Source organism: Dermacentor silvarum, chromosome 9 (assembly GCF_013339745.2).
Source record: "Dermacentor silvarum isolate Dsil-2018 chromosome 9, BIME_Dsil_1.4, whole genome shotgun sequence".
NCBI lineage: Eukaryota > Metazoa > Arthropoda > Arachnida > Ixodida > Ixodidae > Dermacentor > Dermacentor silvarum.
This window is the reverse complement of record NC_051162.1, coordinates 14,529,537-14,547,718: the sequence shown is the minus strand read 5'-3', so window position 1 is coordinate 14,547,718 and position 18,182 is coordinate 14,529,537. Positions and strand designations below refer to the sequence as shown.

The window sequence follows — 18,182 nt, the reverse complement described above, 5'->3', positions numbered from 1 at the left end:
ACTGTTTATGAATGAATGCATCTCTGATGTTTGCCTCGATGCGAACAAGGTGGTCTATTGTCGACCTACCTTCTCGGAAGCCACACTGGAAGGGGTCTAGTATTTTGTTATTTTCTAGGAAACTGATTAAACGCCGGTTTATCATTTTTTCATACAGCTTGCACAGGCAGCTCGTTAGTGCTATTGGCCTGTAGCTGCTGGCTAAGGACGGGTCTTTGCCTTGTTTAAGTATAGGGATGACTATTGCTTCTTTCCATGAGGACGGGATACACCCAGCCGCCCACATGGCATTTAACAGAGATAAGAGTGTTTTCAGTGTTTCAGGGTGTAGGTATCTAACCATTTCATACATGATACGATCACCACCTGGCGCCGAGTTGTTACAACAAGCGAGAGATGCTTTAAGTTCGGCTAAGTTAAATGGTTGATTGTAAGCCTCACTCGAAAAACCTTTGCGGTTAAGAGGCTGCCGCTCTGCGCGGTCTTTGAACTTCAGGAAAGTGTCTGTATAATGCGATTCACTTGATACATATTGAAAGTGTTCACCTAGACAATCCGCCTGATCTTCCAGGCTATCACCTTGGCTACTTACTAAGGGTAGAGGATGTGACTTCCGGCCTATTAGTTTATTTACCCTATTCCAGACTTTTGTTTCGTCGGTGTATGAATTTATACTGGCAATGTACCTTTCCCAACTCTCTCTCTTTGCACGTCGACGCGTTCTTCTGCCTTGTGACTTTGCTTGTTTAAAATTTATCAGGTTTTCAGCTGTTGGGGAGTTGCGAAACAATCCCCAGGCTTTGTTTTGCTTTTTACGTGCTTTCTGGCATTCATCATTCCACCAAGGCAGGCGACGTTTATTAGCTAGTCCATTAGTTTGTTGTATGCACCTTTCAGCAGCGTCAATGATAAAACCTGTTATATACGCCACAGCATCGTCTATGTTAAAAGAGGCAATGTCATCACGGCTTAAATATGTTATTTGTCGGAAAAGTTCCCAGTTAGCCGAGTCAACCTTCCATCGCGGAACGTGTGGCGAGCATCTATCATGTTCTGTTAAGCCTAGCATAATTGGGAAGTGGTCGCTCCCAAAAGGGTTCTTGAGAAACGACCACTCCAGGTATGGCATTAGTGTACTCGATGCTATACTTAAGTCAATGGATGAATATGTGTTATGTGTAATGCTGTAATACGTAGGCTCTTTCTTGTTAAGTAATGATGCGCCTGAAGAAAACAGAAAATTTTCAATCAGGCGACCTCTCGCATCGCAACGTGAGTCTCCCCACAAAGTGTTATGTGCGTTGAAATCTCCGACAACTATGTATGGCTCCGGAAGTTCATTTATGTAGTTTTGGAATTCGGTTTTATGTAGTTGATAATTGGGAGGGATGTATATAGAGCTGACAGTGACCAGCTTGTCAAACAACACCCCTCGGACAGCAACTGCCTCTAGGGGCGTACGAAGCTTTAGTTCCCGGCAGGCAACACCTCTGTCGACTACAATAGCCACACCACCGGAAGACACGACTGTGTCATCGCGGTCCTTACGAAAAATGGCGTATTGTCGGAGAAAATCTGTTTGCGTGTGTTTGAGGTGTGTTTCTTGGACACACAGCACCTTTGGATTATACTTATGTAGGATTTCTTTGATGTCATCGAGATTGTGGAGGAGTCCTCGGACATTCCACTGTAATATTTGTGTATTCATGTTGAATGTGGGTTTTGTGCTGTGTGTTAAGAAAGAGGAATTACTTCACAGAGCCCTTTCCGGGCGCCGTGATGCGGTGTTTTTCTTGTTTGGAGCGATCGCGAGACTCTCGCGGCTCCTTAGGCGCAAGTGGCGCCGTCTGGCTGGTTGTTGTGTCCATAGCCTCTTGCGAGGCGCTGGACACGCGCTCTTGCGAGCGGTTGGTTTGACGACAAGGCCTCGCCTCGAGAGACGAGGCCCTCGAGGCCACCAGCCCGGAGGTCGATGGCCCCTTCTTGTGAGTTGGCAGAGCAGCGCTAGCTGCACCTGCCGAGGGGGCGGATGGCGTCGCCGCCGGGCCACTGCGCGTGTGCCAGACAGCCGCCGGGGGCCGATGTGGCGCTGCCCCCTGACGCGCCACTTCGGCAAAGCTGGTTTTTGGCAGGTATGACACCCGCCTGCGTGCCTCCTTGAATGAGATATTTTCTTTTACTTTGATTGTCACAATTTCTTTTTCTTTCTTCCAAGACGGGCACGACCGCGAGTATGCGGCATGCTCGCCATCACAGTTGACACAGTGTGGAGTGTTTTCGCACGTTTCAGAGGCATGGTCACCGGAACTACATTTAGCACATGTTTGTCGGCCTCGGCAGTTCTGTGAACTGTGGCCGAACCGCTGGCATTTGAAACATCGTAGAGGGTTTGGCACGTATGGCCTGACACGAAGCTTGATGTATCCGGCCTCGATGGTTTCGGGCAGAACACTTGAGTTAAAAGTTAGTATCAGGTGCTTAGTCTGGATTTCCTTGCCGTCGCGCCTCATCTTGATCCGTTTAACATTGATTACATTCTGCTCACTGAAGCCCTCTAGGAGTTCAGCTTCGCTCAGTTGCAACAGGTCATCATCTGATACAACGCCACGGGTGGTATTCATGGTACGGTGCGGGGTTACTGTTACTTGAGCTTCTCCAAATGCCACTAGGTTGGGTAGTTTCTCATATTGTTTCAGATCACGGAGCTCCAAGAGGAGATCCCCGCTTGCCATCCTGGATGCTTTATAGCCTGGTCCAAAAATATCAATCAGACTCTTTGACACAAGGAAAGGTGAGATTGTTCGTACTGATTTGTCTGTTTTTTCTGAGTGGATCACGTGAAATCGGGGGAAATTCTGTGTTTGGCGTCCAAAAAACTGGAAAACATCTTCGGTGCGCCCTCGTTTCAGACGGCGATCAGTGAGTGGGGGGAAAGAACTTTCCATAAGTATAGGTGAGTGTTCGGCAGCCGCGCCAGCCACCCACCATGGAGCCCAACTAGGGGACGCTGCAATACCTGGAAGAGATAGGCACTGCAAACGCCAGCTGTACGCCACTACTATAACCAAATATGGGATATCCTAGGTTGGCTACCCACACAAGGTTAACCCTAGCTGCCTGGGAAAACGGAAGTAAAAGGAAGTGAAAAGAAGACAGGATAGATTGAAAGTGAGAGAGAAAGACGAAGATTTAAGAGAGGATAGGAAAAGGCAACTGCCGATTTCCCCTGGGTGGGTCAGCCCAGGGGTGCCGTCTATGTGAAGCAGAGGCCGAAGAGGTGTGTTGCCTCCGCCGGGGGGCCTTAAAGGTCCAAACACCCGGCCTCGGCTCAACCCCCAGGATCCCCCTTTCCCCAGACACGGCTTAGCCGCGCACGGCTACACGCGGGAGGGTCCAACCCCCATGTGCTCGGGTCCGTGGTGTCGCAACACACCAAACGCCTGCTTGCGCAGACGCCCCTGCGGGGATGGAGAAGTCATTACCAATCAAAATGTACAAAACTTGCAAGTTAAACTGCTGATAGCAAATGAAGCACATGTTTTGGCACTCTATTGTCTCGGCATGACAGCCATAGGAAGCCAGTGAAGCTAATTTGTGTGCAGTTATACTCCTGTCAAGCGGGCAAGTTAAGTGCACTTACGGAAAGTGTCACTCTGTTTAAGTGCACTTTGCCAAATCTAAACGTAGCAAGTGAAGTGTCACTAGCAGAAGAGTGTACTCCGGTCGAAGTGCGTTCACGCAATGCACTTTGCTGGCCGAATGCCTAGCCTCGCCGCCAGCGGTTTCAATGGTACAAATTGTAATGCATAAAAAAGGACACAGAAGTTCATTTTAGTGGTTGAACAGCTCTTGCGCACAAATAGCCTAAAACGCGCTCATTTCTGTTCTAGCAGAATCAAATGCCACCTCATCGCACGACGCTATGTCGTTCTGGATTGGCTAGGCATTTTTTTTTTGGCCGGCATTGACTTGCCACACTCTTATAATAAAAAAATATTTTCGTTTTTTGCTGAAAAAACATAGATTAAGTTTGTTTTTATTAATAATACAACATAAAACAATCACTTTTTAGAAGCACTTTTCTTTTTAATCTACATCTTCACAAAACGCGCTCGTAGTCTGTCGCCATTTTTTTACTGCGAGTGCGCTCTGTTTTCCCATTTAGAACCGCGTAGCCTAAAGTGTCATTCAAGGTCCCAAAGTGCACTCCCCGTAAGTGCACTGAACTTGCCCGCTTGACAGGGGTATTAAATGGATAGAGTTTATGAACAGTTTACACATTCTTAATTTGGAGAAAGCAATGCTTAAGAAACAGCTTTTATGTCAGTATGCATTGATGCAATTAGCATTTGAGCAATGTAGTGACATGCCATGCTGCAAAATTCTTCACTTCTCTGCAGCTCAACGCTGCCCGCTCAATGCACGCACTGGTTCCATTCTGTTCACTTCACGTTCTCCACACTCAGTCACTTTTCATGTGTCATGTACAAAAAACTTATGTGTGCGTGTCTGGTGCGGCGGATGATCAGTGACCATAAAAGAAGAAAAAAATGGCGGGATTCGGCGTGTGCTCGCCTGACGCGGCACGTCGGCCAACAGCGAATCACGAAGACACACGATTACTGGAAGAGGGAACAGAAAAAGAGAGGAAGGAAGGCAGCGTTCGAAGAGAAGGCCGCTGTGCGGAGTGGTCGAGGCAAGGTTGTCGGGCTCCAGGTCCGAACCTCAAGACCTCAAGAGCACCCGTCGGAGAAGTGAGGCTGTCTGACTGTAGGTCCGAGTCTCAAAGACTTCAGGAGCGCCGGGCGGAGAAGCGAAGCTGTTGGGCTGCGGGCCCGAGTTTCATGACTTCAGCGACGATCCGGCCTCTGTTCTACCTCCAGCCTTTGGTGTCCGTGGGTCCTGCAGTGACATGGTGCTGAAGGCAAGCCCTGCCTACTTTCCTCCTGCGACTTCTTGGCCGAGCTGCGGACGATCGTCAAGACGCAAGTAGTGTCTTATGGTCTTATACTCACGCGAATGACGCACTGCAACTGACTGGCCATCGCAACGCCGCCCCGTACAGCCGCACCGACGCGTGTCAAGTATTTGTGACCGGTCACAAACTTTACTGTTATATATAATTCTTTATTGTGAGAGAACACTTAAAAGTGCATGAACGTTTATATTAGTCTTAGTACTTTGGTTAGGTAGTTTGTCTGTGTGACAGTTTGTGTTATGTGTTCATGTCTTCTTAACAATCGGCTTCGTTGTTTCTTTTCCCTACTGCGAATTAGTCTCAGTGGTGGCCACAATAATTCGAACCGTTTAAGTACAAATACATTCCCGGGTAAACAACCCCTCGTTGACTTAGGAAGACCAAATCATCACATCATGTTAACTTTTTCACTTCTTGCCTCTTGCTTGGCTATCCGGCTACCTACCAAAAGTGGCACATAGCCAGTCTGGATTACTGGCAAAGAATGTCACATGCACAGTTGCACATACGAATGGCTCAAGTTGTCAATTCCCACGTGGTCTGCACAGGCTCAATAGATGACGTCTATTCAGGCACAAACCCTGCAGCGTGAAAGAGCTTAAAAGAGGATTCACGCAACAGCGGATGCTCCTTGGCTGCGTCTACAATGCTAGCTCAAGGCGTCTAGGCGCAGACGTGAATGCTTCGTGCAGGTCGCCAACTGTGCCTCAATCAACCGCCGCCAACCGCCTCATCATCTTCGAACTGCGTGACCTAGGTACCTTTTCCGGCTCTGACCACACCGACGTCAAAGATCGGCTTCACCTGTACGCACGGGTGAGCACTAGAAACTGGGATGCGACTGATGCTAGCGAACATCATATTTTACCTGACGGGCACGGCACAAGTGTGGTTTCTGTACCACGAGCAGGAAATTACGAGCTGGGAGGTATGTAAGCAAAGGCTCACCGATCTCTTCGGCAAGCCCATCGGACGCCATCGTGCTGCGCAGAAAGAACTTGCATGCCGACCTCACACTTGCACCGAGTCCTGTGTGACATACATTCAAGACGTGCTCGCGCTTTGTCGCAAAGTCGATGACCAGCTGCCAGAAGCGGCTGGTGACAGAAGACGGCTAGCGTACGCAATGACACGGTCATAACCGTGCTGTCCTTGTGCCAAAACAGTGCCAATGCCGTGGCCGCTAGCGTCGGTGCAAAATTCCATTGGAGCGGACATGTGAAAGTGGCCAAGAATCTATGGCGACACGAGTCGCGTCGTCAGCTCAGCAAATGCACTAGCTTGTTCGGGACCCCAGACAAGGGTCGCGTCTTAAGAAGTTCCATTAGAGGGCGTGCGATGTCAGCAACATTTTGCACGAATCTGCGTAAGTAGGAGCAGAGGCCTACAAAGCTTCGAACGTCGTTTGTGCAGGTCGGCAAAGAGAAATCCTTGACTTCGCGAACTTTCTCCGGATTGGGGCAAACACCAGAAGAATCGACGAGGTGTTGGAGCACAGTAAGTTGCTCGGTGGCTGAAGTGACATTTCGTCGAATTGAGCTGAAGTCTCACCTTGCGGAACACTGAAAGAACTGTCGAGAGACGCTAAAGGTGTGTGTCAAAAGTTGTCGAAAAGACAATGACATCATCGAGGTAGCACAAGCAGATTGACCACTTTAAGCCATGAAGGAGGGGCGTGCGTCCATCATTCGTTTAAATGTAGCAGGAGCATTGCATAGCCCGAATGGCTTCACCTTAAACTGATAGAGCCCATCAGGTGTAATAAACGCAGTCTTTGCATGATCCATGTCCTCAAATGCAATCTGCCAATACCTGGAATGAATGTATATCGAAGAAAAATACTTGGAACCACAGAGACAGTCAAGGCTGTCATCTATCCGAGGGAAGGGGTACACGTCCTTTTTTGTTACTTGGTTAAGATTCCGGTAGTCGATACAGAAGCGCCAGCTGTCGTCCTTCTTTCTAACGAGCACGAAAGGAGATGCCTATGGGCTCAAAGGTTCAATGATTTTGTTTGAGCAAACATTTTGTTAAATTTTCACTGAACCAACTCATGAAGGAAACCCAGCAGTGGCTGAGGAGCAGCAGGAAGAACGAAAACAGCAGTCAAAGGCTTAAGGTTAAATACATAATAAAAAGTAACTTTTGATACCATGAAGGGCAACAACAGCAGACTGCCATTACCATGAACTCGAAGAAACAAAGAAATCCTGTTTGTCTTAATAGATGAGACCCACACAAAATAAGTTCCACTATTATAGGCACACCGAATATTTTCAATCAAGAGGCACATATAGAAGAAGACATTGAATGTGCTTGCATAGTCCAAATGATTGTTTTATGAACTCTTACTTAAATTTCGGTTGCTGGAGCTTTACAAATCTTGGTGATATTTCAAAAAGCTTACATTTTACAGACGTTTATGAAAAATCTGCTAGTGCCCTCATATTAACAAAATGCGCCAAAGTATTCAGAGAATTAATTAGCTGCATCAAGTGTGAGTACCAATGGTTCTTATGCCTCTCGGTAGTTTCATCACTTTGTCTTCCTGCCTGAAAAGCCACCTCGTGGGCTTTCAGATTATCATTGTCACTTGTTTATTTCGACAGAAACACCGCTTAGTCCTAATAGTCACGACAGGTCTTTGCTGAGCCAAGGTGATGGCTATGGAAGTTCGCCTTAATCAAACGGTAGTTCATGTTAAACGAAACCTTTTCACATGGTTTCTCTACAGGAAACCAACCAAGCACTTGCTTAGCATATCTCAAGGTTTGGCTTAAGAAAGTACGTCTTAAGGGAGTTTGCTGTATCTGCTGAATTTATAAGCAGCATGTTCAGACAGTTAGTGAATGTAAAGTATGTACAATAAAAAAAGATGTCCAAAGTAATAAACCTGCATAAAAAAGTCACTCTAACCGTAAAAGGGCATGCATTTGGCCTGGTTAGTTCGCGATTATGAGAAGACGAAACAGCGCTGAACAACAGGACGAAGGGAGAGCACAGACACGGGTTCTCTTGCATGGAAGCTCAGCTAGACGAACACAGCGGTGATGCGATATGTGAACGACTTTTTAATATTTTACAGCTCTAACCCTTCCGACACTAAGCCTGCTGCTACCATAATTTATGACGTATTTCAAAATGAAATAAGTTCCTTTGAATTAACCACGGAGAATACGTCAGACGACAGACTACGCTTCTTAGACTTGGAACTCTTGTTCTCAGAAATCCTTGTTTGTTGGGACTATGCTCCTCGGTCGCGCAACGGTCTCTTCCCCTTTTCCTGTGCACACTCCAAGATTGTGAAGCACGGCATTGCGAAAGCTTGCATGAAGGTGGCCCTTGTAAGGTGTTATTACCACCAAGCTAGCTAAAGTGTGTTACCAACAAGCTAGCTTTCAATCACCAGTATCGCGGTTGAAGCTTGCGGGATTCTCTGAAACACTATTATTCAGCATAGCCAAAAACCTCGTAACGGGGTTAAAGAACAAGCTCCTGACGGCAGCCCAGCATGAGGTTAACTCGCGGCAAATGGTTCCGGTTATTCCTTATGTACATGATCATCATCAGCCTGTATTTATATCCACTGCAGGACGAAGGCCTCTCCCTGTGATCTCCAATTACCCGTTTATGCTAGCCGATTCCAACTTGCACCTGCAAATTTCCTAACTTCATCACCCCACCTAGTTTTCTGCCGTCCTCAACTGCACTTCCCTTCTCTCGGTATCCATTCTGTAACACTAATGGTCCACTGGTTATCCATCCTACGTATTACATGGCCTGCACGGATCCATTTCTTCCGCTTAATGTCAACTAGAATATCGGCTATCCCCGTTTGTTTTCTGATCCACGCCGCTCTCTTCCTGTCTCTTAACGTTAGGCCTAACATTTTTCGTTTCATTGCTCTTTGTGCGGTTCTTGTGTAGATAAGGTTGCCCATAATCTCAAAAAAGTGGTCAGCAGAGCAGGTGTTAGATTGCTGTTCACAGCCCGAAACAAGCTAGGTAGCATGTGTCGACAGGTCAATCGTGAGACCGAGGCCACAATAAGTTGCAAGAAGCATAGGCAGCCTTTTTTAAAAAAGTGTTGTGTATCCATTGTTTACAAGATCCCCCTGTCTTGTGGGCGTTTCTATATTGGACAAACTGGCCGGTGCATTAATGTACGCATGGGTGAGCCCGCGAACAAAGTTAAAAAGAAGGCCACTGATAGTCAACTGTCACTGCATTGAATGCGACTGCGAGCCGTATTTCTAAAATCCGATTTTCTTATCAAAGTACCGAGATGAACGTGCTCGTCTTGGGTCAGGCCTATCACATCCACAGTAGTGGAGACGCATGTGTAAGCCTACCCTCCATTTTCCTTCTTTCAAAGGAGATATCGTACCTGAGTTGCTAATTTGAAGTTTGAGTTTGCGCTTGCTCCTTGTGATAGTGGCTGTCTGCTTATGTATGACGACCGAAGCAGACACATGTTGTTAGCAGAGCCCGTGTATGTGCTCTCCCTTTGTCCTGTTGTTCAGCGTCATTTCATTTTTTCGTAATCACTGTAACGAGACTGACATTTCAATTTGACTCTAACACATACTCCTCGTGAATTGCAGACAACACTGTTTTTCCTGAGGAGTAAAGAACCATGCACTTTTTAATGTCCAATGCACTTACTATGGCATGGTCATTTGTTTCCTCAACAGAGGCAAAATAGACTGACTGACAGCCAACCAAACAGGAAAGGAAAATGTCGACAACATGCAGTTTCTTGATTTTGAAGAACACACAAGAACATGACTGTTCATTACGATTTATAAAAATATTCACAACCTGTCCAAAGACACCTGCGCTAGAAACAACAAAAGAATTTTTTCGTCTGGACTTATCCTTTGCAGCTACGCAGTAAGTGAATGCGCCAACTGCTGCTTTCTGGTACATAATAGCACTTCCTTGCTGGCTCCCCTTTCCATACAGCACTACAGCTCCCTTTTGTGTGAACTTCCTCTTGAGGTTGTAGCCTTTAACTAGTGAATTAACAAGTGACCGCAGGTCGGCACTTTGCCACTTGTTATTCTTGGAGACAACTTGAGGAAGGGACATCAAGATCGCAAACTTCTCAACAATTTGCGCATGGGCGTACCTTGTGCCATTCACAAGGCGGAGTAGCCTCCCATTCATTGACTCGAAAGGGTATGCTGAGAAACCCCACAATGGCCCCCACTGGCTGACATGGTCTACCATGTGAAGAAGAATGTGTGCATTATAAGACATGCACTCTCTTCCATACAGCTCTTGATAATCCTTCAAGAAGCGTACAAACAGCTTCTTAACTTCTGCAATTCTGTCCAGCGGAATGGATGGTTGCAAACAGAAGTGCATCAGTGCCACAAACATTGTCCAGTTCTTGTAATACTTTCTGGGTAGGAAACCCTTAAGGACGACTGGAGAAAAAAAAGAAGCCAGTCACGCCATTCAGAAGCCTTCCAGAACTTCATTTCACGAAGCGAACGCGGCAGCCTAGTGGTTTCCCAGATTGGCAGACTGCTGGCTCAATCTTTGATCAATTTCCCCGAGATGTGATCCAAGACTAAATTCTGTTTGTCTTTTGTGGCTAAACCACATGAAAGTTGTAGTCCTAACAAATCCATTGCAGACTGCATGCATATATTCGACTACGAATGAACATGGAAATTTTAAAAATGCCATGAAAAACAAAACACTTGCACCCTTGATGCCACAAGATGGCTCCCCCCTTCGATGTGCCTGTTCCACGTGTCTTTCGAAGCTGTTTTGTGTTTTTAGCCTCGGTGCTGCCTCTTCAATGGGATAAACCCGTGTGTGTCCTTTACCCTTGGCAATGACTTCTCCACTATGCTCACACCATGCACAGCCATGGGCACCGTTGAACTGTGTCATGTTCATGACAAGACAACGTGCAACAGTGTCAACAGTGCACGGGCCTGGGTATGCACGACATGTCTTAGCCATGCCACTCTTAGTTGTCCATGAAATTCCCTCAGAAGAAAGGCGGTTCATTGTGTCAACGTATGGCTTTAAAAATGCATTCATGTTTGGTTTACCAGAGCCAAACCACAGGCCAAAAAGCAGAAGCTTCTGGACCCTTTCTTTGAAGGGAAGTTCATTGACTTGGAGGAGCAAGGGCCACACGCTTTGACCAGATGATTTAAAAAGGGGCACACCATCTGTGTTCCATGTAAAAGATATGTCATCATCTGTCAGGGGCAAAGTGGCGTAACCCGTGCTCTGTGTGATGTCTGCAACATCATACGCAGGAGCCCTTCGGTTTTGTGGAAGCTTTCCACTCAATAAAATCTCTTTGATCTGGGCATCAAGATCAAGAGTAAGGAAAAATGAGCCTGACTCTACAAGACTAGAAATCCTGTGCTGAGTAGTGCATTGCAAGCAAACTATATCAGCAGTGGCACATGGTAGTGAAACAAGGTACTCACTACATTTTGGACAACAAACATGTGTTGTACGTTCACATTCAAGCACAGAGGAGAAGTTCTTGAAGAAAAGATACTTCGTCTTTGGGAAAGTTGCGCCTTCCGGCAGGTGGGCATCGATAATTTTTAGAAGGCTCTCTGTTGCCTCCTTGGACGAATGATGTCGTAGACTGTGGGCCATCACCATAATCAGGGATTGGCCTTTTGAAATTTTGGCTTCCGGATAGAGTGGTACATCCTGGGGAAAAAATAAAAATATTTATACCATAGTGACAACTGATATTAGCGCATATCCATAGACAACAACAGTATCAAAATTATGCTCACATTATTGACTTGCTTGCAGTGCAGGTTACCTTTTGCAAACCTTTACAGTTATAGATAATCATGAGTGCAAAACGTGTATGTAAACAAAAGTGTGACATCGACCAATTATGTGTAAAAATTAGCAATAGGTTTGTGTCACCTTTTAGATGTGTGCTTTTTCTTTTTTTATACAAAGACTGCTTTCTTAATAGGCAGCATTTCCTATTGGACAATGATGTCTAGGCAGTGCATTCATTGTAAATTATTTACATAGCTTTTCAATATTGTGTCATTCCCCTTGCATACCATGATGTATAAAACAGTTCTTCAAACTTTGTCTAACTACACATCTCTAATTTGCTACTACCACGCAGAGGAAAACTTCAGCTTTTTCACTGAAGCCTCTCCCATATGCTGTTTTGCAACTCAGGTGCAATGTCACCAAAGCTAGAACAACTTTCCGCACTGCCTACATTTGTAACAAAAATGGTGCTTGTGAGAGAGTACGCGACCTATGCATGGAGGTGCACAACAACACTAATGATGGTGACGTCATTCAGGTGCCTCAACAACAATACCTGATCTTGAACTTTAACATGGATACATACAAACATATAAAACCCAATTCGATGGTAAAACAGTGCCGCAGTAACTCAATAAGTAAGAGCATTGCATGGGAAATGTGAAGACAAGGGTTTGTAAGCACCTGCGGCCATTTGCTCTTTTTATCTATTTTCATTTATACCATTTATTTAAAGAATTTTCACTTAAATTAAACTACAAATAATTTCGCTTATGTGTTCCTTGCTGTCAGTGCATGTTGGCTTGTTACAAAAAGGAATGGTCATCCATAGAACTTAACATTGCTCTATCTTTTTAAATACTAGACAGGAGCACTGAAGGTGGCAGTCTGATTTAAGCTGTACCAGGGCAACAATGACGCATGTTTCTCTCGTATTGCAATTGTAACACGAAAATGGTAAATTTCACACACGCAGGTCATATATATTAGGAATCTAAAATGTTGCTTCTTAGACGTGCAATAATAATTTTTAAAAACACCGCGCTTTCTAGGCACTGTGTTTGGTGCTTCAAATATAGCAGTAATATTTCTATTTGTATAATATTCTTTTCGGCCCGGCAACATTCACAATAGGCGCTGCAGCCAATCGATTCCGCAGCGTGTTTAGTAGCGCAATGCTACTGTTATAGGACACGACCATTTGCATATATACGCTCAATTATATTATCGCACAGACTTCAATGCTGTACGATGTCAAGTTTTTCACTTTAAAATAGTGTTTTGAGTGCAGGTGGTACCCTCTGTCAAAAGCAGTATGAACACATGGCAAGGCACTAAAACTTGAACTTGCTTAGATACTAACCAGTTCATTTTCTTCCTGTTGAGATTCCTCCGGTCCTTGGTCGCTTTCCTCGTCGGCGGTCGATGAGCTGTCCCGATAACTGCAGTCACATGGCTCCGTGCTTGCAACGTCACCGTCCTCGCTGTCTAAACATGCACCGCTGTTAAGGCTGCGTTCGCGCAAGCCGTCTTCGTGAGAGTTCGACAGGTTGAGTGGACTGGCTGCTAATGTTACAGAAGCGAGTGCACTTTCTTCGCTTAAATGACCTAGCGTGTTCTCGTCGCTCTCAGAACCGCCGGTACTACTGCCGACTTCGTCGGGGACAACCTGGCTTGACGATTCAGCGGCTTTCCTTCTACATCTCGTGCGGGCCGGGACGCCTACTAAAGCATCATATAGATACGCCTTGTATCTCTTTCTTTTAGGCATCTCCGCAGACAATCTCTTCCGCAAAACACTGAATTCTCGCACCGCAAGCACCTCGACCAACTGCACTAATCCAAAGTATCCAGCGCTTGCAGATGGTACGATGGTACAAAAAGCATTTGCTTGGTTATGCTTGGCTATGCTTGGCTAATAAAAATGTGTTTGCTGAAAATATTTTTCCTTTATAATTTCTATCTTTTTAAGAATCTCTGCTAAAAAATAGTGAGATATAGGTGATGTTCACACCGCAATCCTCAGAGACAGCTTCGACAGTGTATCAAAAAATAATCTCGAGTTATCATGGTTTTAAGCTGCCGCCGGTTGTTCGAAAATTAGGTTTATCCAATCCAATCCAGTCATTTTTAAATGGAAAGCGCATATAAGATGGACGCCACCAGCAAGGTCCCCAGAGTTTCTGCCAGCGTAATTTTGTACGTGTCAACTCAAAACTGCACCATGAAGCACGTCCTCGTGAAATGGGAGACCGAGGACACGTGGGACGTGTATCCTGTGAAGAGGATCGCCGATATAGCAATTGGAATGGAGCTGCTTAGGGACCCGGCCATCACGCTACAAAAATTTCGGGATGTCGTTGTCGACATCGTGTGGCAGCCTGGTAAGCCACCAGCACCTGCCAGGATTCTAGCTGTCGGTATGGTGGCTACAGGGGGAAAGTGTGACGGGCGCCACATTCTCGCCGTGGAAGAGGGGCGCACGGAACGCAGTGAAAATTCTGGCCGCCGCAAGGGGCGCTGGTGTAGTCATAGGTGCTCACCACGGCCGCGCGTGCTTGGGCTCGTCCGTTCTCTGTCTCCACTGTGCCATTCCCTCGTTTGGATGTCTTTCCTTCGCCGTCGTCGTTTGTTTGGCCACGTGTTGTGCGAACCAGCGCATGGTGCTGACCATGCCGTCAAGTCGTTCAAGTACATGCTTCGTGCCTGGATGTAAAGGCAGGGTATCGATCGTGCTCAGAGAAGTTATCGGTCTTTAAAGCCCCGAAGGATCTCTCGAGACGAGAGCAATGGGCTCGTAATATTAAGCGGGCTGACAAAGAACTGACGAGAGACAGCGTCGTATGCGAGCGGCACTTCGACGAGAGTTTCATTGAAAGAACATACCGGCACGTTATAAACGGTGAGGTTGTAGAGATACCCCGTGATCGTCCGCGTTTGTCAGACGATGCTGTGCCTACGTTGTTCCCGGACGCACCGAAGTACTTTACCAAAAAAGCACCCGTGAAAAGAAAGGATCGCAATGTATGTGAGCAGCACGGACCTGCCAAAAAACGGCAAAAGCCTAACTCAGTCAGCAGACAACAGCCCGAAGTACTCGTGCAGCAGCAGGAGCTGGAAGATCCCAGTGTTCCTGAGGTCGGAACATCTGACGCAGTCCACGCCGTCGCCGAAGTTCAGCATGCGGGCTTGAACCTCCGTCTACCTGACGAAACGTGGAACAAGTTAACGTTTCGCGGTGAACATGATTCTGCAGTGTACGGCGTTTGTGAGCTCGAGGGCGAACAAGTTGACCACATCTTGCTTCCCAAGCTGGTTAAATTCAAAGCTAATAGCTGCCAACAGAACTCATTGTGTTGCTTTGTATACCTGAGGGGAAAACTGCATTCACAGTGTACCGTCTCGTCGCAGGAAGAAGGGCAGTCGGTGCTCGACAGCACACATGCACTTACATTGTGTCGAGGCTGCGGCATCAGACCGGAAAAGCAAGGACAGTATGTAATCTTTGCTGGGAATTGCTTTTCCGCCAAGTGTACTTACGTGTGTGAGAGTGGCGGCTCCTGCATACACTGCAAGTACCTCAGAAAACTGGTGCAAAATCAAATGTCGCGAAAGCGGCGCAACGGGCGCGTGTCAAAACGTCGGAAAAAACTCGCTAACACGAGTCGCATCTTGCTTACCGCTCAGAAAAAGTTGTTGAATGCAGAACGCGAACTAGCAGCGATGCGTCAGGCAAATCAACAGATTGCCGACGAGGTGTTGGGCGCTCGCATTAAAAGTTTGCCTGAAAAGCAACAAATGGCTGTCAAGGCCTGCTTCGAGGCAGCTGCGAGAAAATCAACATCGGGGATGTTGTATGAGAAAGAATGGATTTTGGAGTGTGTACTTCTGCGGATGCGTAGTCCCAAGTTGTACGAGCATCTCCGTAAGCAAAAAGTTCTTATATTGCCAAGCAGGACGTGTCTGCAGCGCTATACTCGCAGTTTCAAGAGTGGATTCGGATTCAATAGTGCAGTTTTCAATGCCCTTGCTACCAAGACTAGAGACATGGACATCTCTAGTAGACATGGAGGCATCATCTTCGATGAAATTAAGTTGGCTGAGCATTTCAGCGTCAACGCAGTAGGTAAGCACCACCATTTCTTCAATCGAGCATCAGATCACTGAAAATGCACCACGTTTGCCCGGCATAGAGCCCGTTTTTATACTGCAGAGGCAATCAAGTTTTCCATTTTAACTTACTTCCAGGGACAGTGGAAGGCTTCGTTGACCTTGGAAAGTTCACCCTGGATGAAGATCGGACGACCCCGGCAGACCATGGGATGGTGATGATGTTTCAACCCTTTCAAGGTAAGGAAGCATTTTTATCAATGTTGTGTGCCAAGATATGTTGACTGGTAAAAGCACTTACGTTTTTCCAAATTAATGAAGAACTTCAAATCAGCTCCTTATTAGATGTTGCATTGATTAAGATTACCAAGTCAGCGAACTGAATTGTACATGCGTGAAGTGCAAGAAAGCGTCTCAATTTTATGTGAAACTACTTAGCAGGTCAGGCAGCTGCCTTCCTATAAAACATGAGTGCTATTGTGCAGGTGACTGGACACAGATATTGGGAGTGTTTTCATCGAAAGGGAACATCAAAGCGGAAATGCTGGCAAAGCTTCTTCTAGAGGCCACCCTCTTGTCAGAACAAGCCGGTCTTTTTGTCGACTTTGTATCCTGCGATGGAGCAACCTGGAATCGGAGCATGTGGAGGTCATTTGGAATCGGCGGTATGAAACTGAACTATCTGTTCTATTGTGCCAAGTTCAGCATATCTGCAATGTGCATGGGACACATGAAACAGTATACATACATCAGACTTGCACTTAGTGAACAACTTCCTTTGGCCCTATTTCTATGCGTTCCCTCAATATCAGCGATGTCTTCGCAGAACAGTGTATACTCATTAAGTTTCAAACACCTCCATCCCTTTTCGTGATGAGGAAACTGTGATGTTTGAAAGCAGACTGCTTCTTCTTTATTTCAGCATCCTCAGGCAAGACCACTTGCAGTGCTACCCACCCTGTGGATCCCTCCAGAAGGCTTCACTTCTGCTCCGACTTCCCTCATTTAGTCAAATGTGTTCGCAACTCATTTGTGAGCACCGGTTTCACCACTCAAGATGGTCGCGTGTGTGTTCAGCACATTGAGGCAGCATGGGAGAAAGACAAAAGTTCTTTAACTCTGAAGGCCATGCCACATATTACCAGAGCACACATTCGGCCCAATTCTTTTGAGAAAATGAAAGTTAACTTGGCCTTCACAATTTTCAGTGATGAAGTTTTGAAAGGAATGTTTTTGTTATCATCGGACATTGATGAGATTTCTCGTTCGAAACTAGTGCCCACAGTGGAGTTTGTGAAGCGAATGAGCCGACTAATAGCAGTGATGACGTCGAGGTGCCCGCGAGATGGGCTCAGGCCATCATCAGATAAAGTTGCTGACATAGAAGCGTTCCTTTTATTCATGGATCACTGGGAAGCAGCAGCAAATAAGGCCGGTGGTGGATTTGTGAGTAAGAGCACCGCGGAAGGGTTGCGTGTTACCCTGTGTAGTGCACTTTCACTTCTTACATATCTGACAAAGACTCTCGGATATAGGCTTACTGCCAGACTTAGCCAAGACAAATTAGAAAATGTTTTCGGGATAATTCGGCAGTACTGTGGTACTAATGACCATCCAAATCCCGCGCAGTTCCTAATGACTGTAAATTGCTTATCGTTTTATAATCTTGCCAGGCCACCCAAGAGTGGGAACTCCCCGGCAGAGCTTATATGAGCTCTGCTTGACACTTCATCGCCTGCCACAAGTGATGCCATTTTCGGCATACGTGACATTATTGAAGACATGCTAGAAGTTGGAAATGTTGACGGGGCTAGGTCTACACTGCAGTGTCTAAGTGATGAACATAGTAGCTGTGTTATCCAGAAAAGTGACAGCCGTCTCACTTATTACGTTGCTGGCTATGTTGCTAAGAAGTTCAGCAAAAAAAGGTCTTGCAGTGAGTGCCTTTCAGCTCTTGCCACCAAGCAATCAGGAGCCATTGTCGAACCGGACAGCGAGTTAGTGAGTGCATTTGACAGAGGAGGATTGCTGTACCCTTGTGAGAGTCTTGCGAAACTGGTGAAAACCTTGGAAGATGCATTCACTTTGTTTTTTTCTGTAGAAAAATTGCATTCGTTCAGTATGCACGATTTCATGCAGTTCTTGGCAGGGGTCAAGCTGTGTAGAGTGGGCTGCGAAATTCACAGCAAAGAACTGACCGCTAAAGTAGTCCAGTTTTTTCTGCTCACGCGCATGCACTTTTGGACAAAATCTTTAAACAAAGATAGGAGTGTCCAAAGGGAGCGACAAAAACACTTGAAGTTGAGGAG

General features: G+C 46.2%; 1 protein-coding gene across 1 annotated transcript; it reads left to right on the top strand.

Moving 5' to 3' along the window:
* Positions 1-13,987: 13,987 nt before the first annotated feature.
* On the top strand, positions 13,988-17,490 carry LOC125939784 (uncharacterized). Its single transcript, XM_049655215.1, has 3 exons — positions 13,988-14,147; positions 14,585-16,113; positions 16,359-17,490. Exons 1-2 carry the CDS (start codon positions 13,988-13,990, stop codon positions 15,928-15,930), a joined length of 1,506 nt encoding a protein of 501 aa, XP_049511172.1. The 3' UTR covers positions 15,931-16,113; positions 16,359-17,490.
* Positions 17,491-18,182: the final 692 nt, after the last annotated feature.